At 39.1% G+C, this 27,286-nt stretch overlaps 1 protein-coding gene and 1 long non-coding RNA gene across 10 annotated transcripts in view; one reads left to right on the top strand and one right to left on the bottom strand.

Moving 5' to 3' along the window:
- Window positions 1-27,286, bottom strand: part of ank2b (ankyrin 2b, neuronal) — a 176,339-nt gene that overhangs the window by 126,122 nt on the left and 22,931 nt on the right. For all 9 annotated transcript variants that reach the window (XM_061961222.2, XM_061961226.1, XM_061961221.1 and 6 more), the window contains exon 2: window positions 10,708-10,809. In XM_061961222.2, the coding sequence (XP_061817206.1) occupies window positions 10,708-10,809 (102 nt within the window). The remainder of the gene's footprint in view (window positions 1-10,707; window positions 10,810-27,286) is intronic.
- On the top strand, window positions 20,897-21,902 carry LOC140678799 (uncharacterized). The gene is made up of 3 exons (XR_012050408.1): window positions 20,897-21,428; window positions 21,561-21,653; window positions 21,798-21,902. It is a non-coding gene; the product is annotated as an uncharacterized lncRNA (long non-coding RNA).

Here is a 27,286-nt window from a genome sequence, read left to right as displayed (position 1 = left end):
AACCTGCTATCCCCGTTTAAATTAGAAAATCGCATTTCAGTAAGCCTTTAACAGGCGCCTTTCCGGGAACTTAAGGATACGGTACGAAACAAGAAATAGAAAACACAACATAAAGCATCAGTTGACATTGTGCTAACAAGTCTTGAACAAGTGTGAGCTCAAAAAAATAGCTGATGTTAAAGTGAAGAAGCAGGTATTGAGTCATTGATTTGAGGGTTATTCCAGAAAGTAAACGGACTCTGCGTCAGTTACCATGATAACTTAGTTGGTGAACCTAACCTGCTTACCGGCAGGGTTTCTTGAACAAACCGTGACTTTGAAGTTGACGCAAGCTGTCAGACACGGTGTGTGTTTTTTTCCATGTGACAGTAGATGTCCAAGATAGAAGGCTTTATTGTCAGAGCAAGAAAACAATTTTAGATTTCCTTTCAAGCCCACATAAACAACATTACCCGCTCTGCTTACTTTCATCTACGGAACATTAATCGTATTCGCCCATCCCTTACCCCTCATACTGCTGCCATACTAGTCCATAGCCTGGTCACCTCTCGCCTGGACTACTGCAACTCTCTCCTGTTTGGTCTCCCTCACAAGTCACTTCACAAACTTCAGCTTCTCCAGAACTCTGATAATCACCAAAACCCCTTCGATCCAGCTCCAACTCCACTGGCTACCCATCAAACATCATATCCACTTTAAAATAATTCTCCTCCCTTTCAAAGCCATCCATAACCTCTCTCCGTCTTATCTCTCTGACCTGACCCATGTCACCACACCCTCACGTTCCCTTCTTCTTCATCCATCCATCTCACTGTCCCTTTATTTAAAGGGGAACATTATCACCAGACCTATGTAAGCGTCAATATATACCTTGATGTTGCAGAAAAAAGACCATATATTTGTTTAACCGATTTCCGAACTCTAAATGGGTGAATTTTGGCGAATTAAACGCCTTTCTAATATTCGCTCTCGGAGCGATGACATCACAACGTGGCAATCCGCCATTTTCTCAAACACCGAGTCAAATCAGCTCTGTTATTTTCCGTTTTTTCGACTGTTTTCCGTACCTTGGAGACATCAAGCCTCGTCGGTGTGTTGTCGGAGGGTGTAACAACACGAACAGGGACGGATTCAAGTTGCACCAGTGGCCCAAAGATGCGAAAGTGGCAAGAAATTGGACGTTTGTTCCGCACACTTTACCGACGAAAGCTATGCTACGACAGAGATGGCAAGAATGTGTGGATATCCTGCGACACTCAAAGCAGATGCATTTCCAACGATAAAGTTAAAGAAATCTGCCGCCAGACCCCCATTGAATCTGCCGGAGTGTGTGAGCAATTCAGGGACAAAGGACCTCTGTGGCACGGCAAGCAATGGCGACAGTTTGTTCCCGCAGATGAGCAAGCGAAACCCCCTATCAACCCTAGCTTCCCTGGCCTGCTGACATCAACTCCAAAACTGGACAGATCAGCTTTCAGGAAAAGAGCGCGGATGAGGGTATGTCTACAGAATATATTAATTGATGAAAATTGGGCTGTCTGCACTCTCAAAGTGCATGTTGTTGCCAAATGTATTTCATATGCTGTAAACCTAGTTCATAGTTGTTAGTTTCCTTTAATGCCAAACAAACACATACCAATCGTTGGTTAGAAGGCGATCGCCGAATTCGTCCTCGCTTTCTCCCGTGTCGCTGGCTGTCGTGTCGTTTACGTCGGTTTTGCTTGCATACGGTTCAAACCGATATGGCTCAATAGCTTCAGTTTCTTCTTCAATTTCGTTTTCGCTACCTGCCTCCACACTACAACCATCCGTTTCAATACATTCGTAATCTGTTGAATCGCTTAAGCCGCTGAAATCCGAGTCTGAATCCGAGCTAATGTCGCTATAGCTTGCTGTTCTTTCCGCCATGTTTGTTTGTGTTGGCTTCACTATTTGACGTCACAGGAAAATGGACGGGTGTATATAACGATGGTTAAAATCAGGCACTTTGAAGCTTTTTTTAGGGATATTGCGTGATGGGTAAAATTTTGAAAAAAACTTCGAAAAATGTAATAAGCCACTGGGAACTGATTTTTAATGGTTTTAACAATTCTGAAATTGTGATAATGTTCCCCTTTAAACTCTCCACCATGGGTGCCCGAGCTTTCAGCCGCTCTGCCCCTCATCTTTGGAACTCTTTGCCACCAGACCTTCGTAACTTGGACTCAATATCCCTCTTCAAATCAAGACTCAAAACACACTTATTCCTGACTGCTTGTTGTTGTTATTATTGTTGTTTTTATCCAATTTGATTTTATTGTTTTGATTTTGTACGGTGTCCTTGAGTGCCTAGAAAGGCGCCTTATAAATAAAATGTATTATTATTATTATTATACTGTCATGAAATCGGACCCAATCTTAAAACACCGCAGACATCCCAAATAGGAGTGAAATCGTTTTGTTTCTTTGTTAACGGGCACTTCCAATACAAGAGAGTCATCGATTGGTGGCCCACATCACCCAAATAATTAGACCATTAAGTTTTCCACAAAACTGCTAATAAATGGAGAACTTTTAATGAGTGGTTATTGCTCAATGGGTAGAAGAAGTCTGTTTGTGGGTTCAAATCCCACACAGGAGGAATGGTCACATTCAATATTACTAGGTATTTAAAAAGTATTCATAGTTGTATTGTCATAATTAAATGCATATTATATCTATATTATGTTTATATTGACATTGGTATTGTATTGTACAAAACCCAAAACCAGTGAAGTTGGCACGTTGTGTAAATGGTAAATAAAAACAGAATACAATGATTTGCAAATCCTTTTCAACTTATATTCAATTGAATAGACTGCAAAGACAATATATTTAATGTTCGGATTGGTAAACGTTATTTTTTTGCAAATATTAGCTCATTTGGAATTTGATGCCTGCAACATGTTTCAAAAAAGCTGGCACGAGTGGCAAAAAAGACTGAAAAAAGTTGAGGAATGCTCATCAAACACTTATTTGGAACATCCCACAGGTGAACAGGCTAAATGGGAACAGGTGGGTGCCATGATTGGGTATAAAAGCAGCTTCCATGAAATGCTCAGTCATTCACAAACAAGGATGGGGCGAGGGTCACCACTTTGTCAACAAATGCGTGAGCAAATTGTCCAACAGTTTAGGAACAACATTCCCTCAACGAGTTTTTGCAAAGAATATAGGGATTTCACCATCTACGGTCCGTAATATCATCAAAATGTTCAGAGAATCTTGAGAAATCACTGCACGTAAGCGATGATATTACGGACCTTCGATCCCTCAGGTGGTGCTGCATCAAAAAGCGACATCAGTGTGTAAAGTGCTCTTTTATCCTGCACTACCACGAGCTAATGCAACGAAATGTTGTTATTATCTGTACTGTAAAGTTCAAATTTGCATTACAATAAAAGTAAGTCTAAGTCTAAGTCTATAGCAGTGATTTTCAACCACTGTGCCGCGGCACACTAGTGTGCCCTGAGATATTGTCTGGTGTGCCGTGGGAAATTATGCCACTTCACCTAATTGGTCCAAAAAATATTTTTTGCAAATCAATAATCATAATAATGTGCCGCTGTCTAGTGCCTGCGCTGTGTAGAGCTTGGCAATCCCAATATGCAGAGCACAGCGGGAGAAAGGTATAAAGGTATGTAACGCTTAAACCACAAATTTATACAAAAGGCAAGTCCCGCTAGGAAAAGGCACTGAAGCATAGGGATGGCTATGTAAAACAAAAGTAAAACTGAACTGGCTACAAAGTCAACAAAAACAGAATGCTGGACGACAGCAAAAACTTACAGCGTGTGGAGCAAGGACGGTGTCCACAAAGCACATCCGTACATGACATGACAATCAACAATGTCCCCACAAAGAAGGATAGCGTATGCACAACTTAAATAGTCTTGATTGCGAAAACAAAGCAGCGCCAGACAGGAACTAAAGCACTACACACAGGAAACAACAACAAACTCAAAATAAGGCACGACAACCTGGTGGAGTTTCATTTTTTAACCTTTTCTGCTGGTGGTGTGCCTCCGTATTTTTTTTAATGAAAACAATGTGCCTTGGCTCAAAAAAGGTTGAAAAACACTGGTCTATAGGATATCACCACATGGGCTCAGGAACACTTCAGAAAACCACTGTCAGTAACTACAGTTCGTCGCTACATCTGCAAAGCGAAAGCCATTTATCAACAACACCCAGAAACGCCGCCGGCTTCGCTAAGCCCCGAGCTCATCTAAGATGGACCGATGCTGGTGTTCTGTGGTCTGACGAGTTCAAATTTCAAATTGTTGCTGCCATTAATTTCTAAGTTAATGATTATCTGCGAAAAAAACCCCAAAGTTTCTCAGTTTGAACATTAAATATCTTGTCTTTGCAGTCTATTCAATTGAATATAAGTTGAAAAGGATTTGCAAGTCATTGTATTCTGTTTTTATTTACCATTTACATAACGTGCCAACTTCACTGGTTTTGGGTTTTGTACAAATGTTATTGAAAACCTTTTCTTTGTTTTAGTCCTCTCGCACTTCAAGGCACGTAGTGCCAAAAGTGACAACCAGGACTCTCCATTTTGGGTCAACTGCTGGCAAGGTGTTGAGCTTGTGCCAGAGTCACGTTACAGGCTTTAAAGGGGAACATTATCACAATTTCAGAAGGGTTAAAACCATTAAAAATCAGTTCCCAGTGGCTTATTTTATTTTTTGAAGTTTTTTTCAAAATTTTACCCATCACGCAATATCCCTAAAAAAAGCTTCAAAGTGCCTGATTTTAACCATCGTTATAAACACCCGTCCATTTTCCTGTGACGTCACACAGTGATGCCAACACAAACAAACATGGCGGAAAGAACAGCAAGCTATAGCGACATTAGCTCGGATTCAGACTCGGATTTCAGCGGCTTAAGCGATTCAACAGATTACGAATGTATTGAAACGGATGGTTGTAGTGTGGAGGCAGGTAGCGAAAACGAAATTGAAGAAGAAACTGAAGCTATTGAGCCATATCGGTTTGAACCGTATGCAAGCGAAACCGACGAAAACGACACGACAGCCAGCGACACGGGAGAAAGCGAGGACGAATTCGGCGATCGCCTTCTAACCAACGATTGGTATGTGTTTGTTTGGCATTAAAGGAAACTAACAACTATGAACTAGGTTTACAGCATATGAAATACATTTGGCAACAACATGCACTTTGAGAGTGCAGACAGCCCAATTTTCATCAATTAATATATTCTGTAGACATACCCTCATCCGCGCTCTTTTCCTGAAAGCTGATCTGTCCAGTTTTGGAGTTGATGTCAGCAGGCCAGGGAAGCTAGGGTCGATATTCTTCTCTTGATCATCTTCGGTGGCATAAGGGACGGTGTGAGCCAAGACCTCCAGGGGGTTTAGCTCGCTCGTCTGCGGGAACAAGCTGCCGCCATTGCTTGCCGTGCTACCGAGGTCCTTTGTCCCTGAATTGCTCACACACTCCGGCAGATTCAATGGGGGTCTGGCGGCAGATTTCTTTGACTTTATCGTTGGAAATGCATCTGCTTTGAGTGTCGCAGGATATCCACACATTCTTGCCATCTCTGTCGTAGCATAGCTTTCGTCGGTCAAGTGTGCGGAACAAACGTGCAATTTCTTGCCACTTTCGCATCTTTGGGCCACTGGTGCAACTTGAATCCGTCCCTGTTCGTGTTGTTACACCCTCCGACAACACACCGACGAGGCATGATGTCTCCAAGGTACGGAAAACAGTCGAAAAAACGGAAAATAACAGAGCTGATTTGACTCGGTGTTTGAGAAAATGGCGGATTGCTTCCCGATGTGACGTCACGTTGTGACGCCATCGCTCCGAGAGCGAATAATAGAAAGGCGTTTAATTCGCCAAAATTCACCCATTTAGAGTTCGGAAATCGGTTAAAAAAATATATGGTCTTTTTTTCTAAAACATCAAGGTATATATTGACGCTTACATAGGTCTGGTGATAATGCTCCCCTTTAAGGTCCGGAGTTATTACATTCAACAAGGGGCACCTATGGGTTCTCTCCGCCCGGCTTGCTGGGGATTGAAAGCCAGGATGGTGCTAGTTGGATGTTCCACAGGTAGGCGAATGACGTGGCCATACAGTACCAGCACACCCGCCTCATTGCTGCAAGATGGGATACTGGCAGCATTTGGGTTTGGGCTCTTAAAGTCCCGTTTGTGACACCCTGGCTCCATGTGATGTCTTCAATTATCCTGAGGGCCCTGCTATCAAAACCATCAAGCCTGGCCGCCAGTGGTATTTAGTGGCCATGTTTTGGAGTCTGACAGAGGCTGCTAGGGCACGGCGTTGGTCGACTGAGGTCGCCAGTGTTTGAAATTGTCGAGCCCAGGTATTTAAAAGAGCAGACAAAGAGGGTGGCATTAGAAAGGAGGGATGTTGGTTCAGGTCCCTAGCCTACATGCATAAGCTCGGTCTTAGGCCAGCTTATCTTCAGGCCAAACCTTTTGGACTCCTTGTCGAACACGCTGGGAGCTTCGCTGAACAACGGTGTCTGCATATTCAAGGTCCTTGAGGGTGTAGTTACCAAGTTTGTCCTGGGCATGACGTGCAGTGGAGACTCCTCTATGGGGTTTTGGGGCACTAGGAGGTTAACCCCTTTACTACTGTTACCTCAGGTGGCCCTTGGCAAAGGCCTAGTACCTGACTGCCCCCGAGCCAGGGATACGGTGAAGACCTCAACGGCGGAGCAGGCGGAAGACGGTAGATTTAAGAACTACCACAACGGCTGCGATGGCGCAAGAAGGCTGCAGCAGAAAAGGGTCTCCAGTCGTCTTAGACTCCATGCCACTGGACCCTGACCCGGTTTCTGTCAAGGATCGTGTGGTGACTGTCTGTGCACCGGTCTCCCCACGTAAAACAAAGTCACGCACAGGCATTCTCCATAAAGGGATACACCCCTACCAGGAGGATCGTCATACTCGTTCAGGTTCCTAGCCTACAAGCATAAGCTCGGTCTTAGGCCAGCTTATCTTCAGGCCAAACGTTTTGGACTCCTCGTCGAACACGCTGGGAGCTTCGCTGAACAACGGTGTGTCATCTGCATATTCAAGGTCCTTGAGGGTGTAGTTACCAAGTTTGTCCTGGGCATGACGTGCAGTGGAGACTCCTCTATGGGGTCTTGGGGCACTAGGAGGTTAACCCCTTTACTACTGTTACCCCAGGTGGCCCTTGGCAAAGACCTAGTACCTGACTGCCTCCCAGCCAGGGATACGGTGAAGACCTCAACGGCGGAACAGGCGGAAGACGGTAGATTTAAGAACTACCACAACGGCTGAGATGGCGGAAGAAGGCTGCAGCAGAAAAGGGTCCCCAGTCGTCTTGGACTCCATGCCACTGGACCCTGACCCGATTTCTGTCAAGGATCATGTGGTGACTGTCTGTGCACCGGTCTCCCCACGTAAAACAAAGTCACGCACAGGCATTCTCCATAAAGGGATACACCCCTACCAGGAGGATCGTCATACTCGTTCGAGTGACCGCCGATGATGATGAGTTACCAAGTGGCAATTGTCGGAGGCAGATATTAACATATATCCGTATTTAAGTGTTACTTCTTTATTTTCATAATCATATTACAAAACAGCTAGTGTTCTTCTTCCAATTGTGGTCTTTTGGTTGTCTGCAAGTACTGTGTGCTAACCTTGACTTTGGAATGTAAGGACGACAGATACTCCTTTTCCTTATCTGTTCCTGTGCCCAGCTGAGGAGGACAATGGGCATGTGTTTGGGCTGGAAAGAGAGACAAGCCAAAGAGGGTGGGAGGGAGAGACACTTTATAGAAGAGAAGGTTTCCATATTTTAGATCAGACCATCTTAGCTGCGCGATTGAATGTTCTATGCTGGACTGGTCTCATTCTATTTCCAAAGCTTTGGAGATAAAATTACAAAATACCTATTCTGTCTCTGGTGGTTCTTCTACTCAGCTGTACGTGTCACAAAGAGCTTGGGAGCGGCCAGCAACTTGAATTCTCTGGGAGGAACAACTGGTCCAAACGCAACACAACCCAGGGATCTGCTCGCAGACTCTTGACACAATTAATCAGGGACACAATTAAAACATCTCAGGAGCCGCGACACAGCCCTGCCTTACCACCACTGTTATGGGGAACCACTCGAATCCCGACCATTAGCTCGTACGCAGGTTTCAGCACCATGGTGCTGCTTCCAAAAGAGTGTGATGGTTTTGGTTTGGGCTCCGAGAGACTTCAGGATGTTACAGAGAGTCTCATGGTCCCCTGTGTCAAAGGCAGCCATAAGGTCAATTAAGTAGATGAAAAGGGTTCTTCCTCTTTGAACTCCCGGGCCTTTTCTATTTTGAGACGGAGAGCAGAGATGAGATCGATGGTGGAACCTTTGGGCATGAATCCGGCTTGTTGTTGGCGGCGTCTGCTTCTGGTTACGTGTAAAGCGTGGGTGAGTAGAATGGAGGCGGATAGTTTGTCCGAAACTGCCCAAAACCATCAGTCTATCGGTCTACCTACTCAGTGGCCTAGTGGTTAGAGTGTCCGCCCTGAGATCGGTAGGTTCAAACCCCTGAGTCATACCAAAGACTATTAAAAAATGGCACCCATTACCTCCCTGCTTGGCACTCAGCATCAAGGGTTGGCTGGTGCTGCCCACTGCTCCCCTCACCTCCCAGGGGGTGAACAAAGGGTTGGGTCAAATGCAGAGGACAATTTTCACCACACCTAGTGTGTGTGTGTGACAATCATTGGTACTTTAACTTTGAACTATGCCAGGGTTCTACCAGCCCATCAGCTGACTGGCCAATGACCTGGCATGGTAAAAATAAGAATTATGAACCCAACCAAGTCAATTGAGGACCCCTACTGTATCATATAGGCTACAGGAACTACTTACTGTACATGTACATGTGTATGGAAAACATCCGTCTGGAGAGCTGTGAGAAAATTATCTCAGATGTTTTTGCAATTTACTCACAATAGCAAAATGGTCCAACATTGACAGAACTTGGTAAGAAACAAACATATTGTTGTTCAAAAACAATCGAGAGCTTCCTTATATCAAAAGGAGTAATCAAAACAAAAAACGTCTGCGATAGCTGTCGGTTATATCAAGAAATTTGTGCACTACAAGCGATATTTTTTCCTTGGAAAGCGAAAAAGAACTGCATTAAACACTCCCACTAAAATCCATACTTCATTCAAGATTTCTATTTTGGATTCTTGTAATGCATCTGTGAAACACTTTCAAATGCCATTGTTCTCTATAAATAAAGTTTCCTTGCCTTGTATTTTAAAAGAATACTACAAAATCACATCATTTTGTGGGTAAAAAAATCGTAATATTACATTAATTAGTCTTGCTGAAATAAGCAGGGGCGTCCATGATAACGTTGTTTGGATGGCAACATATGTTGCTCCAAAACCTGTATGTACCTTTCAGCATTAATGGTGCTTTCACAGATGTGTAAGTTACCCATGCCTTGGCCACTAATACACCCCCATACCATCACACATGCTGGCTTTTCAACTTTGCGCCTATAACAATGCGGATGGTTCTTTTCCTCTTCGTTCCGGAGGACACGACGTCCACAGTTTCCAAAAACAATTTGTAATATGGACTCATCAGACCACAGAACACTTTTCCACTTTGCATCAGTCCATCTTAGATGAGCTCGGGCCCAGTGAAGCCGGCAGCGTTTCTGGGTGTTGTTGATAAATGGCTTTCGCTTTGCATAGTAGAGTTTTAACTTGCACTTACAGATGTAGCGACCAACTGCAGTCACTGACAGTGGTTTTCCGAAGTTTTCCTGAGCACATGTGGTGATATCCTTTACACACCGATGTCGCTTTTTGATGCAGTACAACCTGAGGGATCCAAGGTCCGTAATATCATCGCTTACGTGCAGTGATTTCTCCAGATTCTCTGAACTTGTTGATGTTATTACAGATCGTAGATGGTGAAGTCCCTGAATTCCTTGCAAAAGCTCGTTGAGAAATGTTGTTCGTAAACTGTTGGACATTTTGCTCACGCATTTGTTGACAAAGTGGTGACACTCGCCCCATTCTTGTTTGTGAATGACTGAGCATTTCATGGAAGCTGCTTTTATACCCAATCATGGCACCCACCTGTTCGCAATTAGCCTGTTCACCTGTGGGATGTTCCAAATAAGTGTTTGATGAGCATTCCTCAACTTTCTCAGTCTTTTTTGCCACTTGTGCCAGCTTATTTTAAACATGTTGCAGGCGTCAAATTCCAAATGAGCTCATATTTGCAAAAAATAACAAAATTTTCCAGTTCGAACGTTAAATATCTTGTCTTTGCAGTCTATTCAATTGAATATAAGTTGAAAAGGATTTGCAAATTATTGTATTCTGTTTTTATTTACCATTTACACAACGTGCCAACTTCCCTGGTTTTGGGTTTTGTGTATTTGTGTCCTCAAAATGTTCAAACATATATTTATATTAAAATCATATATAGTTTTAATGATAATTACATTTTGGTGTGAAAAAAAGTTTTAACATTAAGACCACCGAGACTCAAAAAAGTCATAATTTTACCAAAACAGTTTAAACCCGACCATACATAAAATATATGTACTGCAGACATAAACAATAGGACTAGATCTTTTGTAACAGTGATAACGATAGTGTATGTCATGCTCATTTTCTACCTGACATACTCATTTTTACCTGATTGCAAGTGTTGATGTCGACGCCCCCTTTCAGATATTCCAGAACCTTGTCAATGTTTCCTGCTCTCGCCGCTCGCAAGAAACTGGTGTTACTGTCAGACTGCAACAGAGAAAAACACATTTTAGTACATTTATGGAACAAAAAAAAGAAGAAAGATGGTGTTGATAACGCCAAGGTCGCGGGTTCGATCCCCGTACGGGCCACTTATTTATTATCTTGTGTGATGACTGTATTATGAAAATAGTATATATCTGTATCATGAATCAATTTAACTTAAACAAGTTGAAAAACTTATTCGGGTGTTACCATTTAGTGGTCAATTGTACGGAATATGTACTTCACTGTGCAATCTACTAATAAAAGTTTCAATCAATCAGTCAATAACACCCATAAAAAAGAAAAACGAAAAATAAAAAGACGGGAGATGACATTAATGTCAAATATTGGCTGCATCGTATGTACAATACTGTAAAATAAAATGATTCTCGTAAATTATTTTAAAAAAAACAATCGATGTATTATGAGAAATAATTTAAAAAAATTGGTGGCAAAGGAAAAGGAATAATAATGCGCTTAAAGACCAAATTCAGAATAAAAGACATTCAAATATGTAAAGAATACATTCAGAATTTAGCCAGGAAAAAAATTAATAAATAAAAAATAAAACAACCCCATTATGTTATGAGATGAAAGTAGGTTGCAAAAAAAAAAAAAAGTTGAATTAGTTAAAAGTCATTAAATTGTGCGATTACACCCATTGTATAGCACGTCTTGGAAAATTAATTGTAAAGCTTTTCAATCTGGCCCGCCGGACATTCCCAAATAATTTTTAATTTTTTTTTTAAGATGGAAACTGTAGCTGCCGATAAATGCATTAAAATGTAATATCGGAAATTATCGGTATCGTTGTTTTTATTATCGGTATCAGTTTTTTTTTTATTTTTTTTTATTTTTTTAATTTTTTAAATTTATTAAATCAACATAAAAAACACAAGATACACTTCCAATTAGTGCACCAACCCAAAAAACCTCCCTCCCCCATTTACACTCATTCACACTCATTCACACAAAAGGGTTGTTTCTTTCTGTTATTAATATTCTGGTTCCTACATTATATATCAATATATATCAATACAGTCTGCAAGGGATACAGTCCGTAAGCACACATGATTGTGCGTGCTGCTGGTCCACTAATAGTACTAACCTTTAACAGTTAATTTTACTCATTTTTATTAGTTACTAGTTTCTATGTAACTGTTTTAATATTGTTTTACCTTCTTTTTTATTCAAGAAAATGTTTTTAATTTATTTATCTTATTTTATTTTATTTTTATTTTTTTTAAAGTACCTTATCTTCACCATACCTGGTTGTCCAAATTAGGCATTTTAATGTGTTAATTCCACCACTGTATATATCGGTTGATATCGGTATCGGTTGATATCGGTATCGGGAATTAAAGAGTTAGACAATATCAGAATATCGGATATCGGCAAAAAACCATTATCAGACATCCCTAATACAAAGTATTTCAATGGTTGGAATCTGCGCTTTTGCATGATATACTAGTTACTATGGTAATCTAATTAGTTACTATGGTAATCTAATTAGTTACTATGGTAATCTACGTCACAGCAGCTCAGACGAGGCACCAAGCAGTGTGGGCGTGGTTTGTTTCCACAGAGTGTTTCCCAGAGGTGTGGACTCGAGTCACATGACTTGGACTCGAGTCAGACTCGAGTCATGAATTTGATGACTTTAGACTCGACTTGACAAAACGTAAAAAGACTTGCAACTCGACTTAGACTTTAACATCAATGACTTGTGACTTCACTTGGACTTGAGCCTTGTGAATTGACATGACTTGACATGACTTGCTACTTTCCCCAAAACCCAAAGATGAAAAAGTTATTCGGGAGCGCTCCGTATTTTTCATTGTGTACTTGTCTATCAGCGTTGCGTGTGTCAGCTGGTGTGGTCTCAGTACAACAGCCAATCAAATTAGATCTACTTTGTTTTCATCACACAGCATTCATCCAATCAAATTGCAGGACAACCAACGAAGAAGACATGTCCAAACCACACGCCAGTGAACAAAAAATGATACCTAAAATAATTTTGTTTGGGTATAAAAATTACGAGGTGGTCAACACAAAACGGTTTGCAGTATGCAACACATGCGGTTCGAAAATTACTGATGGAGAGGCAACAACTTCCAACTTCGTCCGGCATTTGAAGTTGCACAAAGAACGGTAAGTTTTGAATGTAAGATAACGTTTATTGGCTAAGTAACGTGACTTTTATTTGCTGTGTAGTTAAATCAGTGAGGCTGTAAACTCACTGCTAACGTTATAACGTTATTGAAACACGGGAATCTGTTGCAGTTCACTACCTTATTCATACTTTTTGTTCAGTGATTTTTTTTAAGCAGGGTTACGTTAGTCAATATATCACACGTAACGTTAGACGGCGGTCAGCAGCACCGCGTATTTTAGCCACCTAAAAAAAGACAAAAATAGTAAAATAAAGGTCAGTTAAAATGTATACTATATTATGAATATGTGTACCGTTTTAGCTAGCTTTCTGACATACTGTTGGTTGTTTACCTCAGCGGTCCCCAACCACCGGGCCGCGGCCCGGTACTGGTCCGTGGATCGATTGGAATCGGGCCGCACAAGAAATAATTTTTTTTTCTTTTCTTTTTTTAATTAAATCAACATAAAAAACACAAGATACACTTACAAGTAGTGCACCAACCCAAAACAACTCTCTCCCCCCTTTTGTTCTGGGCATTGAACATGAAGACTCTTCCTTCACTGTTCCGAGTGGCCATGAGAGTCTTGGCAGTGCCTGCCTCCAGTGCTCCAGTGGAGCGAGTTTTCAGCCATGGTGGCATCATACTACGCCCCCATCGTGCACAAATGACTGACAGACTCTTGGCCAATTTGGTCTTTTGCAAATGCAATGCAGCATAGGGCCCTGACATATAAAAAGTACAACTTTTTTGTTATGTTCACATATATGTCATGTTTTTTCAATGTTAACACTTTTGTACAAATAAGTACATTTGCACTTTATTTTTCAATGTGTTTGTTCTGTAAAGGAATGAGTTAATGTTTAAAATGACTGGTTAATAGTGCTATTATAAAGTGCAATGTCAGCACAATTTTCTTTCCTGCAATTTAAAATGCCTTGTTTTAATAAATAAATACAGCGTTTGAAAAGCATACACAATCTGTGTTAATATATTAGTCTGTGGTTAAAAGGACTTGAAAGGACTCGAAACTCAAAATGCAGGACTTAGGACTTGACTTGAGACTTTCCAGTCTTGACTTTGGACTTGACTCGGGGCTTGCCTGTCTTGACTCGGGACTTGACTCGGACTTGAGGGCAAAGACTTGAGACTTACTTGTGACTTGCAAAACAATGACTTGGTCCCACCTCTGGTGTTTCCAGAGTCTGAAATGCGGGTGTCAGGGACAGACGCCGACAGAGATTTTTACAACAAAGTTCTAAAGCTTAGTGATACATCAGATATATCAGATTGTAGATGTTTATTTTAACCTTCGCGTTCATTTTTCGCTTTTTGTTGCATTTTTCTTGCGTTTCACTTGATTTTAAAATATGTCAATGAAGAGGGGGTGTGACGTTCAAGTGTTGTTAATATTCAGTGTTTTATCGTTCATAGTTAATATCTTAAATCCGAGATTCTTTATTTTCATGTACATTCTGGGTGTCCCATTCAGTAAAAAAAAAAAAAATTACAATATGTTTTTTAAGGCGGTCTGTCATAACGTTTTCAGCATTTAATCAGACATTATTGTGAGGTTTTGTATTAGTGTTCCTAAAAATAGATATACCGGCCCCCAGACGCATTTTTTCTCTCTAAATTACATACTGAACAGCATATTTTTACAGCTTACACACATATATATATATATATATATATATATATATATATATATATATATATATATATATATATATATATATATATATATATATATATATATACAAACCCCGTTTCCATATGAGTTGGGAAATTGTGTTAGATGTAAATATAAACGGAATACAATGATTTGCAAATCCTTTTCAACCCATATTCAATTGAATGCACTACAAAGACAAGATATTTGATGTTCAAACTCATTTCCTTTATTTTTTTTTTGCAAATAATAATTAACTTAGAATTTCAAGGCTGCAACACGTGCCAAAGTAGTTGGGAAAGGGCATGTTTACCACTGTGTTACATGGCCTTTCCTTTTAACAACACTCAGTAAACGTTTGGGAACTGAGGAGACACATTTTTTAAGCTTTTCAGGTGGAATTCTTTCCCATTCTTGCTTGATGTACAGCTTAAGTTGTTCAACAGTCCGGGGGTCTCCGTTGTGGTATTTTAGGCTTCATAATGTGCCACACATTTTCAATGGGAGACAGGTCTGGACTACGGGCAGGCCAGTCTAGTACCCGCATTCTTTTACTATGAAGCCACGTTGATGTAGCATGTGGCTTGGCATTGTCTTGCTGAAATAAGCAGGGGCGTCCATGGTAACGTTGCTTGGATGGCAACATATGTTGCTCCAAAACCTGTATGTACCTTTCAGCATTAATGGCGCCTTCACAGATGTGTAAGTTACCCATGTCTTGGGCACTAATACACCCCCATACCATCACAGATGCTGGTTTTTCAACTTTGCGTCTATAACAATCCGGATGGTTCTTTTCCTCTTTGGTCCGGCGGACACGACGTCCACAGTTTCCAAAAACAATTTGAAATGTGGACTCATCAGACCACAGAACACTTTTCCACTTTGTATCAGTCCATCTTAGATGAGCTCAGGACCAGTGAAGCCGACGGCGTTTCTGGGTGTTGTTGATAAACTGTTTTCGCCTTGCATAGGAGAGTTTTAACTTGCACTTACAGATGTAGCGACCAACTGTAGTTACTGACAGTGGGTTTCTGAAGTGTGCCTGAGCCCATGTGGTGATATCCTTTACACACTGATGTCACTTGTTGATGCAGTACAGCCTGAGGGATCGAAGGTTACGGGCTTAGCTGCTTACGTGCAGTGATTTCTCCAGATTCTCTGAACCCTTTGATGATATTACGGACCGTAGATGGTGAAATCCCTAAATTCCTTGCAATAGCTGGTTGAGAAAAGTTTTTCTTAAACTGTTCAACAATTTGCTCACGCATTTGATGACAAAGTGGTGGCCCTCGCCCCATCCTTGTTTGTGAATGACTGAGCATTTCATGGAATCTACTTTTATACCCAATCATGGCACCCACCTGTTCCCAATTTGCCTGTTCACCTGTGGGATGTTCCAAATAAGTGTTTGATGAGCATTCCTCAACTTTATCAGTATTTATTGCCACCTTTTACAACTTCTTTGTCACGTGTTGCTGGCATCAAATTCTAAACTTAATGATTATTTGCAAAAAAAAAATGTTTATCAGTTTGAACATCAAATATGTTGATTTTGTAGCATATTCAACTGAATATAGGTTGAAAAGGATTTGCAAATCATTGTATTCCGTTTATATTTACATCTAACACAATTTCCCAACTCCTATGGAAACGGGGTATATATATATATATACAGTGTTGGGACTAACGCGTTACAAAGTAACGCGTTACTGTAACGCCGTTACTATCGGCGGTAACTAGTAATCTAACGCGTTATTTTTTATATTCAGTAACTCCGTTACCGTTACTACATGATGCGTTACTGCGTTATTTTGCGTTATTTTTTATGTAGTATCGGCTAGAAACTGAGAAGATCTAAGTGTTGCAGCGCTGCTGAAGAGGCGACAAAAAAGAGGCGCGCCGCGCGCTGTCTGTGTGTACGTGTGTGTGTACGTGTGTGTGTGTGTGTGGGAGGGGGCGTGTCTGTGTCTACTATCAAGACGTCATGGCGAACCCCGAAGCCGAGTTTCTTAAAATGGAGATATTTTCAGTACGTTTCTTTTATCGACCACAAAGAAAAGAACATTTTAGCTGAATGTAAGTTTCAAATATGCTGAAACAGCGACAAAAACAACATGCTTCGACGAAGCTAGTAAAGAGACACACACTCACCTCCACCTCCAACAGCGGCTGGATTTTAATGAGTCACTGCACACTGAAGGTACACACACTCTGTCAATTCTCTTATATACTCTTTCATTTTAGACTTTTAGAGTGTTTGATTATCACATCACTCTAAATGTTTAGACTATAAAGTTCACAAACATAAAGAGGGATACTAGTGGGCCAGGCTAATATTTCCTTTTCTCTAAACTAAGTGGGGAAATGTGTAGAGTGTTCTGGGCTTCAGACATGATTTTATTTCAGAATTCCTTGAGAAAACGCCTGGTTAGGCTTTATGTATGTAGTGTGTGCCTTTCTTGTTTTACAGCTATGTTGTTATTATGCTGTTTGTTACTTATGTATGTTAAGTTGCAGCTATTTAAAATAGTTTTGTCAATTTGTTCTGGTCTGAAACAAATTGGCCCTTTAAAACATATCTTTGTCTTTGTGTGTTGTATGTAGAGCACATTGCTTAGCAGAGTTCAGTGATGCAAATGCATGTCAAGTTGATCAACAGATTGTATTATTCTCCAGTGCAATAAAAGTACTAAAATGAAGGCTAAAAGGGCATTAAATGGGGCCTTAAAAAAAATTAAAAAATATATATATAAGTAACTAAATAGTTACTTTTCACAGTAACGCATTACTTTTTGGTTTAAGTAACTGAGTTAGTAACTGAGTTACTTTTGAAATAAAGTAACTAGTAACTGTAACTAGTTACTGGTTTTCAGTAACTAACCCAACACTGTATATATATATATATATATATATATATATATATATATATATATATATATATATATATATATATATATATATATATATATATCATATATATATGTTTATATATATATATATATATATATATATATATATATATATATATATATATATATATATATATATATATATATACATATATATTTCCCAACTCATATAGAAACGGGGTTTGTATATATATATATATATATATATATATATATATATATATATATATAAATATATATATATATCCATCCATTTTCTACCGCTTATTCCCTTTTGGGGTCGCGGGGGGCGCTGGAGCCTATCTCAGCTACAATCGGGCGGAAGGCGGGGTACACCCTGGACAAGTCGCCACCTCATCGCATGGATGGATGGATGGATATATATATATATATATATATATATATATATATATATATATATATATATATATATATATATATATGTATATATATATATATCCTATATATATATTTATGTTTATATGTATATATATATCCTATATATATATTTATGTTTATATATATATATATATATATATATATATATATATATATATATATATATATATATATATATATATATATATATATATGTATATATATATACATATATATATATATATATATATATATATATATATATATATATATATGTATATATATATATATATATCCTATATATATATTTATGTTTATATGTATATATATATATCCTATATATATATTTATGTTTATATATATATATATATATATATATATATATATATATATATATATATATATATATATATATATATATGTATGTATATATATATATATATATATATATATATATATATATATATATATATATATATATATATATATATATATATATATATATATATATATGTATGTTCATATATTAATCATGATTCTTATTTGTAACGATTCAAAAATCTATTTTAAAAGTTTTTTTGTTTGTTTGTTTTTTCAATCTGTCCTGTCCAGCAAACTCAGACAAATCATATAGTTGATGTAGATGATCTGTATCTGCTATATAATTTGTGTTTGACTTTAATAAATGTTTGGGAACAACTTTAGTTTTTGACTACCTCAGTTCTGTTTGTTGCACCCCTGTGTTTGTGTTTCAGTTGCCATGACTGCAGATTAGTTTCACCTGCCTCTGATTAGTGTTCGGGACGCTCACCTGCTCCTGGGCACTAATCAGAGAGTTATTTATTCCCGTTTCTTTCCTCAATCAGTCTGGATTCCTTGTTTGCATTGCGCAGCAGTGACAACATTTTCTACCTGCTTCCATGCAAACCTGTACGCCAAGTTTTGTTCTATGACTTTTGATTCCTTTCACTGTGCTAAGCTGCGCTTTAGCTCCCACGCTATTGGTACACTTTTTGATCGTTTGTATTTTGCATGATTTCATGGACAATAAATCATTGCCTCCGGAGTTGCTGCTGCATCTTGGGAGAACCACCCCCGCAGTAAAATGCGACCCAGTCGTTACACCTTTTGAATTATTTTCCTTCCTCAGTTTTTGTCTTTACACTTCTTCCTTCGTGTCGGTTTGTAAGACCAAGAATAAAAACATTACCAAAGGGTAATGTCCATTGTGTATCTCATATAAATAAAAGATTAAAGTAAGATTTAATATCTCACATAAGGGTGATATTTGCTTATTTTCTGTCTGATAAGATAATTATCAAATCAAATCAAATCAACTTTATTTATAAAGCACATTTAAAATTTATTCTCTCTAAACAGATTTTATGTTAGAGTGTTTTACTTGTTTTAAGTGTTTTGGTCCTAAATGATCTCAGTAAGATATTACAGCTTGTTGCTGAGATTTGATGACCTATATTGAGTAAAACATGCTTGAAACTAGAATATCAACTGTTGCAAAGCTGTGTCATCAACACTCACAAGTATAAAACTGCTTTTTCAAAGTAAACATTTCTTATTTCAAGCATGAAAAAAAAAAATCATGTCTTTGACACAATTGTGTCTCATAATTAAAACAGATGACAGCCAAATGGACTTTGCCGTTTTATTTTCAATGAAACAATAGAACATACGTTCTCATATAGTAGTACAGTTGGCACAGTACAGTAAACTGACAGTTAATATTTGAACATTTAACATGTGACATTTCTAACTATTTTGAACAGAAATAGTTCACGCACATTCAGATATATTCTGCAAAATTACAATTAGTGAAGTGTGAAGTGAATTATATTTATATAGCGCTTTTTCTCTAGTGACTCAAAGCGCTTTACATAGTGAAACGCAATATCTAAGTTGCATTTAAACCAGTGTGGGTGGCACTGGGAGCAGGTGGGTAAAGTGTCTTGCCCAAGGACACAACGGCAGTGACTCGGATGGTGGAAGCAGGGATCGAACCTGGAACCCTCAAGTTGCTGGCACGGCCACTCTACCACTCAAAAAAATTTGGCCAGGGGCCGGGCTGTTTATATATATATATATATATATATATATATATATATATATATATATATATAAAGAGAGCGCACTTGGTGCGATGATGTCATGTTATCGATGGAAAAATGCATTTTTAGACCATATGATTTGCCTGAGCGGCTAGGAGACCCCGAGAGTAACAGGCGGTTGCCGTGTCGCCTTTCCATTAAGAAAAATAATTTCTAGTATAAGTTTGCTGGTTTCAAGAAATGTAATGCCAAGCACATATCATTATGTCAAGATAATGGCACTAGCATTTACTTAATTTAAAAATATTTTTCTACATATTGAGGAAAAAGTTCTCACATTTGTTTTTTCTATCAAGAAAAGTGCACTTGTTATTAGTGAGAATATACTTATTTTAAGGTATTTTGGGGTTCATTGAGGTTAGCTAATTAGGGACCAAATGTCCCATTGGGACAGAGGACCCTATTGTAATTGTAAGGTTTTATTAGGGCCCGCAAGGCCGTTGGGATTCCTTTTACAATGGGACAGAGGCATACTTGCCAACCTTGAGACCTCCGATTTCGGGAGGTGGTGGGGGGGGGGGGGGGGTAGGCGTGGTCGGGGTGCGACGGGGGCGTGGTTGGGGGCGTGGCTAAAACGGGAGGGGTATATTTACAGCTAGAATTCACCAAGTCAAGTATTTCATATATACAGAGCCGGCCCAAGGCATAAGCGTACTAAGCGCTTGCTTAGGGCCCCGCGGCCACCAGGGGGCCCCCAAAAGCAATTAACAAAAATTTCTTATTTTTTATTTTTTGCATGTACGAGTCTGACTGATGATTTCTAAATGATCAAAGATATATTATTGTACAAAACCACAATTTTAGGTCAACAGAGTGAGTGCTGCTGCTGATCTAGGCCTAGTGATTCTTCCTGCCTCTCTTTAAATGTAAAACTGCGCCTCTGCTGCACCTGTGACGTTTGCCGCCCGCCGTGCAATGCCAGTGCGCACTGGGCATCAAAAGCGCAGATAGAGGCAAAACAATGTCACAAAAAAGGACATATCCTTCAGGTGCAGAAAAAAGGAAGAAGAAGAAAGTGGAAGAGGAGAAAAAATGCCATGATAAAGGTATGTTTGCATGACTTGGTAATAAAAAGTTTATCAAAGAGATTTGTAGCTGTAATTAGCTTTAGCTAGGTGACGTTAGCTAGCTAGCAATATGTTTTTAGCATCAGGTGCTAGCAATATGTTTTTAGCATCAGGTTACTAGTGAGATATGTTGTTTGCACAAATTGTTTGCAGCAGAGCACGGTAATTTATTTGAGTAAAATAAACATTATTTTTTACATCAACTCATAAGTTATGTGAAACTTCCCCAGGAGCATTGTTAAAATACTTTGGAGGCACAGAATCAGCCCAGAGCCAGTCCACATCCTCAGGCTCAACTGTGAGTGATGAATCAGGTGAGGAAAAGACTGTCATGGTATACATTTAATTTCTTAGTATAAACATTACACTTGAAGGGAAATTAATATAGTCAAAGTATCTCATTAATATGTGTGCCTATATGTATGTATGTATGTATTTCATCTTAGGTCCATCTCCATCCTCTACAGTGCTCTCTCACACACCTCCACCCTCTGTGCCCACTGTCCCCTCCATGTCTGAAACCACAGCTGATTTATCTAGTAAGTTAACTGCAAAACACCCTTTGTAATTGCTCATTGTACTGCAGAACATTCTGAGATTAATAATTATGTCCAACAGTGCAATTTAATGACCTTATAGGTCCTTCTTTTTTAGTCATTGTCTTTCTTTGGTCACTTCCTCAGCAACTTCCACCACAACGTCCCCTTCACACCATGGACCATCATCAGCTCCGCCAGTTGACCCAGCTGAGTGGCCTTCTTTCCTCTCAGATTCAGACAGGACTGAGCAGGTGATCAGAGGACCACTGTCTATTAAGGAGAACTTTTCATTCCCCAAACGGCATGATGGCCGAAGTTTTCATTATCATTATACCTACAGACAGCTAGTCAATGGAGAAAAAGTCAAGCGTAGCTGGCTGACTTATTCAAGAAGTAAAGATGCAGTCTATAGCTTTTGCTGCAAATTATTTTCCAAAAAGTCCTTAAAAACTGGCAGCCGAGGGACAGCTGGATTGGGTCAACATAGGTGCACTGCTGAAACAGCATGAAAACAGTGAAGATCATTGTAGCAACATGGTGAAATGGAAGGAATTTCCCTTGCGTCTTTCAAAGGGGAAAACTATTGAGAATTTAACTTCAGTAGACTGCGCTCTCTTTGTACAAAGTAAACATTAAATATGAACAATTAACTAAAAATATAAACTAGTAATTAAAGACTAATATGTACAAGACTGATGAGACAAGATGACACTTTTACCGTAAATGCAAAGCTTTATCACTTGGACTGTTCAACCCCAGGCCACTCTTGTAGCTGAATGTTTTCTACATTTTAAGATTAGGAACCATATGTGGCACTCTGGACATCATTCGTTCATTCATTGGTATTATTTATGTTATAAACTGGGCCACCCCCATATCTTTATAAATGACATGTCATTTGTAAAGACATGCCAGGCTGACAATAGGATAATGTAAACAACACTGCCAGAGCCGCAATGAGTTTATAGTAGGTGTGTGAATGATCAATCAATATTATTGGCAGAAAAAGAGGGCCCCAAAATCTAATTTTGCTTATATATATAAGAAATACTTGACGTTCAGTGCATTCTAGATATATATATATATATATATATATATATATATATATATATATATATATATATATATATATATATATATATATTTATTTATTTATTTAATTATATATATATTTTATTATATATTTTATTATATATATATATATATATATATATATATATATATATAAAATAAATACTTGAATTTCAGTGTTCATTTATTTACACATATACACACACATAACACTCATCTACTCATTGTTGAGTTAAGGGTTGAATTGTCCATCCTTGTTCTATTCTCTCTCACTATTTTTCGAACCATGCTGAACACCCTCTCTGATGATGCATTGATGTGTGGCACGCACAAAAGTGCTTTCATCAAATGCACTAGATGGCAGTATTGTCCTGTTTAAGAGTGTCACAACATTGCTGTTTAGGGCAGACGAACTGCTTTACGGTATACAAAAAAGTGACTGCTGTTGTTGTGTGTTGTTGCCGCGCTGGGAGGACGTTAATGAAACTGCCTAACAATAAACCCACATAAGAAACCAAGAACTCACCCTCCATCATTCTATAGTTATAACGTGATTGGGCAGGTACGCTTTTTTATATTGTGGAGGACCTGAGTCCGCCTGAATTTCGGGAGATTTTCGGGAGAAAATTTGTCCCGGGAGGTTTTCGGGAGAGGTGCTGCATTTCGGGAGTCTCCCGGAAAATCCGGGAGGGTTGGCAAGTATGGACAGAGGACCCTATTGTTATTGTAGCGTTTTATTCTTTCTTTCTTTATTATTCTTCCGCCGCCTCTTTGAGCTGTAATTTGACCCACTTAACATGCTTCAAAACTCACCATATTTGACCCACACATCAGGACCTGCGAAAATTGCCTTTTAATAAAAAAACCGAACCCCAAAACTCAAAATTGCGCTCTAGCACCCCCTAGAAAAAAAAACGAAACTGCCTGTAACTCCCTTTAAAACTGTCGTAGAGACATGAAACAAAAACCTCTATGTAGGTCTGACTTAGACCTAAATTTCATAATTTTGCATTCTCGGGCAAAAATCAACAGGAAGTTGGCAATTCCCCCTTCAAGACAAAAATGTACTAAAAACAGTCACTTTTGCCTCTTTGAGCTGTAATTTGACCCCCTTAAAAAAGTTCAAAACTCACCAAACTGAACACACACACCAGGACTGGCAAAAATTGCCATCTAATAAAAAAACCTAACCCCAAATCTCAAAATTGCGCTCTAGCACAATTTTGGAATAAAACGCACACAAAACTGCTCCTCGGAAGAAAAAAATGACAAAACTGCCTGTAACTCCCACTAGGAAGGTCGGAGAGACATGAAACAAAAACCTCTATGTAGGTCTCACTTAGACCTACATTTCATAGATTGACAACTTCCAGCAAAAATCAATAGGAAGTTTGCAATTCCCCCTTCAAAACAAAATGTGTGTAAAAACCGGTCACCTTTCTTCAAACATTATCTCCTCTGAGCACATTTGTCGTTTCGGCTTCAAACTAGCACAGGAGAGAGATTGAACCCTTCTGATTAAAAATTGACGAAAGAGTTTTGATTACTGCTCCGGTTTGGATTTTACGAGCCTTCAAAGAACCGCTGCGCTGATGCTGCTGCGCTGCTGCCGTCTCAAGATGGCTGCTTAAAAGCAGGAAGCACCAGCGTGCCCACACAATGCAGACAAGGTAGGTACACTAGACAAAAGTATTGGGACACTTAGGACTACCACTGGACAAAAGTATTGGGACACTTAGGACTACCACTGGACAAAAGTATTTGGAGACTTAGGACTACAACTGGACAAATATGAGAGCCCGACCAACGCTGCTTGCAGCTTTAATTATTATTATACCGCCGCCTCTTTGAGCTGTAATTTGACCCCCTTAACATGCTTCAAAACTCACCAAATTGGACACACACTTCAGGACTGGCGAAAATTGCGATCTAATAAAAAAAAAAAAAACAGCCCTAAAACTTAAAATTGCGCTCTAGCGCCCCCTAGGAAGAAAACACAGACAAAACTGCCTGTAACTCCCACTAAGAATGTCGGAGAGACATGAAACAAAAACCTCTATGTAGGTATCATTTAGACCTAGATTTCATACACTAACATCCTTCAGCAAAAATTAACAGGAAGTTTGCAATTCCCCCTTCAAAACAAAAGTTTTATAAAAACAGTCACTTTTGCCTCTTTGAGCTGTAATTTGACCCCCTTAACATGCTTCAAAACTCACCAAATTGGACACACACATCAGGACTGGCGAAAATTGCGATCTAATAAAAAAAAACCTAACCCCAAAACTCAAAATTGCGCTCTAGCGCCCCCTACGAAGAAAACAGACAAAACTGCTCCTAGGAAGAAAACAGACAAAACTGCCTGTAACTTCCAGTAGGAATGTCGTAGAGACATGAAACAAAAACCTCTATGTAGGTCTCACTTAGACATACATTTCATATACTGACAACCCCCAGCAAAAATCAACGGGAAGTTTGTAATTCCCCCTTCAAAACAAAAGTTTTGTAAAAACCGGTCACCTTTTTTCAAACATTATCTCCTCTGAGCGCGTTTATTGTGTCGGCTTCAAACTAGCACAGGAGAGAGATTGAAGCCTTCTGATTAAAAGTGGACGAAAGAGTTTTAATTACTGCTACGGTTTGGATTTTATGTGCCGTCAAAGTCGGTCCCGTCCATCGCTGCTTGCAGCTTTAATTAGGGACCGAATGTCCCATTGGGACATAGGACCCTATTGTAACTGTAAGGTTTTATTATTATTATTAGGGACCGAATGTCCCATTGGGACAGAGGACCCTATTGTAATTGTAAGGTTTTATTATTATTATTCCGCCGCCTCTTTGAGCTGTAATTTGACCCTCTTAACATGCTTCAAAATTCACCATATTTGACACACACATCAGGACTGGCGAAAATTGCGATCGAATAAAAAAACCCCCCAAAAAAAACCAAAACTTAAAATTGCTCTCTAGCGCCCCCTAGGAAGAAAACACAGACAAAACTGCCTGTAACTCCCACTAAGAATGTCGGAGAGACATGAAACAAAAACCTCTATGTAGGTCTTATTTAGACCTAGATTTCATAGACTAACATCCTTCAGCAAAAATCAACAGAAAGTTTGCAATTCCCCCTTCAAAACAAACGTTTTATAAAAACAGTCACTTTTGCCTCTTTGAACTATAATTTGACCCCCTTAACATGCTTCAAAACTCACCATATTTCACACACATCAGGACTGGCAAAAATTGCGAACGAATAAAAAAACCTAGCCCCAAAACTTAAAATTGCGCTCTAGCGCCCCCTAGGAAGAAAACACAGACAAAACTGCCTGTAACTCCCACTAAGAATGTCAGAGAGACATGAAACAAACATCTCTATGTAGGTCTTATTTAGACCTAGATTTCATAGACTAACATCCTTCAGCAAAAATCAACAGAAAGTTTGCAATTCCCCCTTCAAAACAAAAGTTTTATAAAACAGTGACTTTTGCCTCTTTGAACTATAATTTGACCTCCTTAACATGCTTCAAAACTCACCAAACTCGACACACACATCAGGACTGGAAAAAAATGCGATCTAATAAAAAAAAAAACCCAACCCCAAAACTCAAAATTGCGCTCTGGCGCCCCCTAGGAAGAAAACACAGACAAAACTGCCCCTAGGAAGAAAACACAGACAAAACTGCCTGTAACTTCCAGTAGGGATGTCGTAGAGACATGAAACAAAAGCTCTATGTAGGTCTTACTTAGACCTACATTTCATATATTGACAACCCCCAGCAAAAATCAACAGGAAGTTTGCAATTCCCCCTTCAAAACAAAAGTTTTGTAAAAACCGGTCACCTTTTTTCAAACATTATCTCCTCTGAGCGTGTTTGTCGTGTCGGCTTCAAACTATCACAGGAGAGAGATTGAACCCTTCTGATTAAAAGTTGACGAAAGAGTTTTAATTACTGCTCCGGTTTGGATTTTATTTGCCGTCAAAGTCGGTCCCGTCCATTGCTGCGTGCAGCTTTAATTTTACTTGTTTTGGAAAGTCTTGACAAGCCAAATGTTCTTATTCTATTGGCAGATCATTTTGCTTAGTTCAAGTAAAATACCCCTCAGTTTTGGATTTTTTTCTTGTTTTTGAGCACTGACTTTTTGCAGTGAACAGTCTCAAACGGCAAACAACTGCCTACAGACGCAAGGTGGAACAGCTAGTTTTCTGCTGCAGTCAGAACCATCTAGATCTGAACCCGCTATACTCCAAACGTCCAAATGTCTCGTTTGGAAAAAGGCAAGATTGTTTTATTAACGTCGACGTCATGCCTCCGCTATTTGATTTAAACTTTTTGGGGACTTATATGGACCCAAAATACACAAAAACAGGCAAAATATTCTTCGGACAATAGGGCGCATCGGATTTAAAGACGCACTGCCAATGAGTGGGTCTAGTCAGGTCTTTTTTCATACAAAAGGCGCATCAAAGGGGTCATGTTATGAATTGTTTCTAAATAGAAAACACTTCCTTGTGGTTTAAATAACATGTAATGGTGGTTCTTTGGTCAAAGTGTTGCATAGAT

This window comes from Nerophis lumbriciformis, linkage group LG05 (assembly GCF_033978685.3).
Source record: "Nerophis lumbriciformis linkage group LG05, RoL_Nlum_v2.1, whole genome shotgun sequence".
Classification (NCBI taxonomy): Eukaryota; Metazoa; Chordata; class Actinopteri; order Syngnathiformes; family Syngnathidae; genus Nerophis; species Nerophis lumbriciformis.
This window is presented reverse-complemented; position numbering and strand designations above follow the sequence as displayed.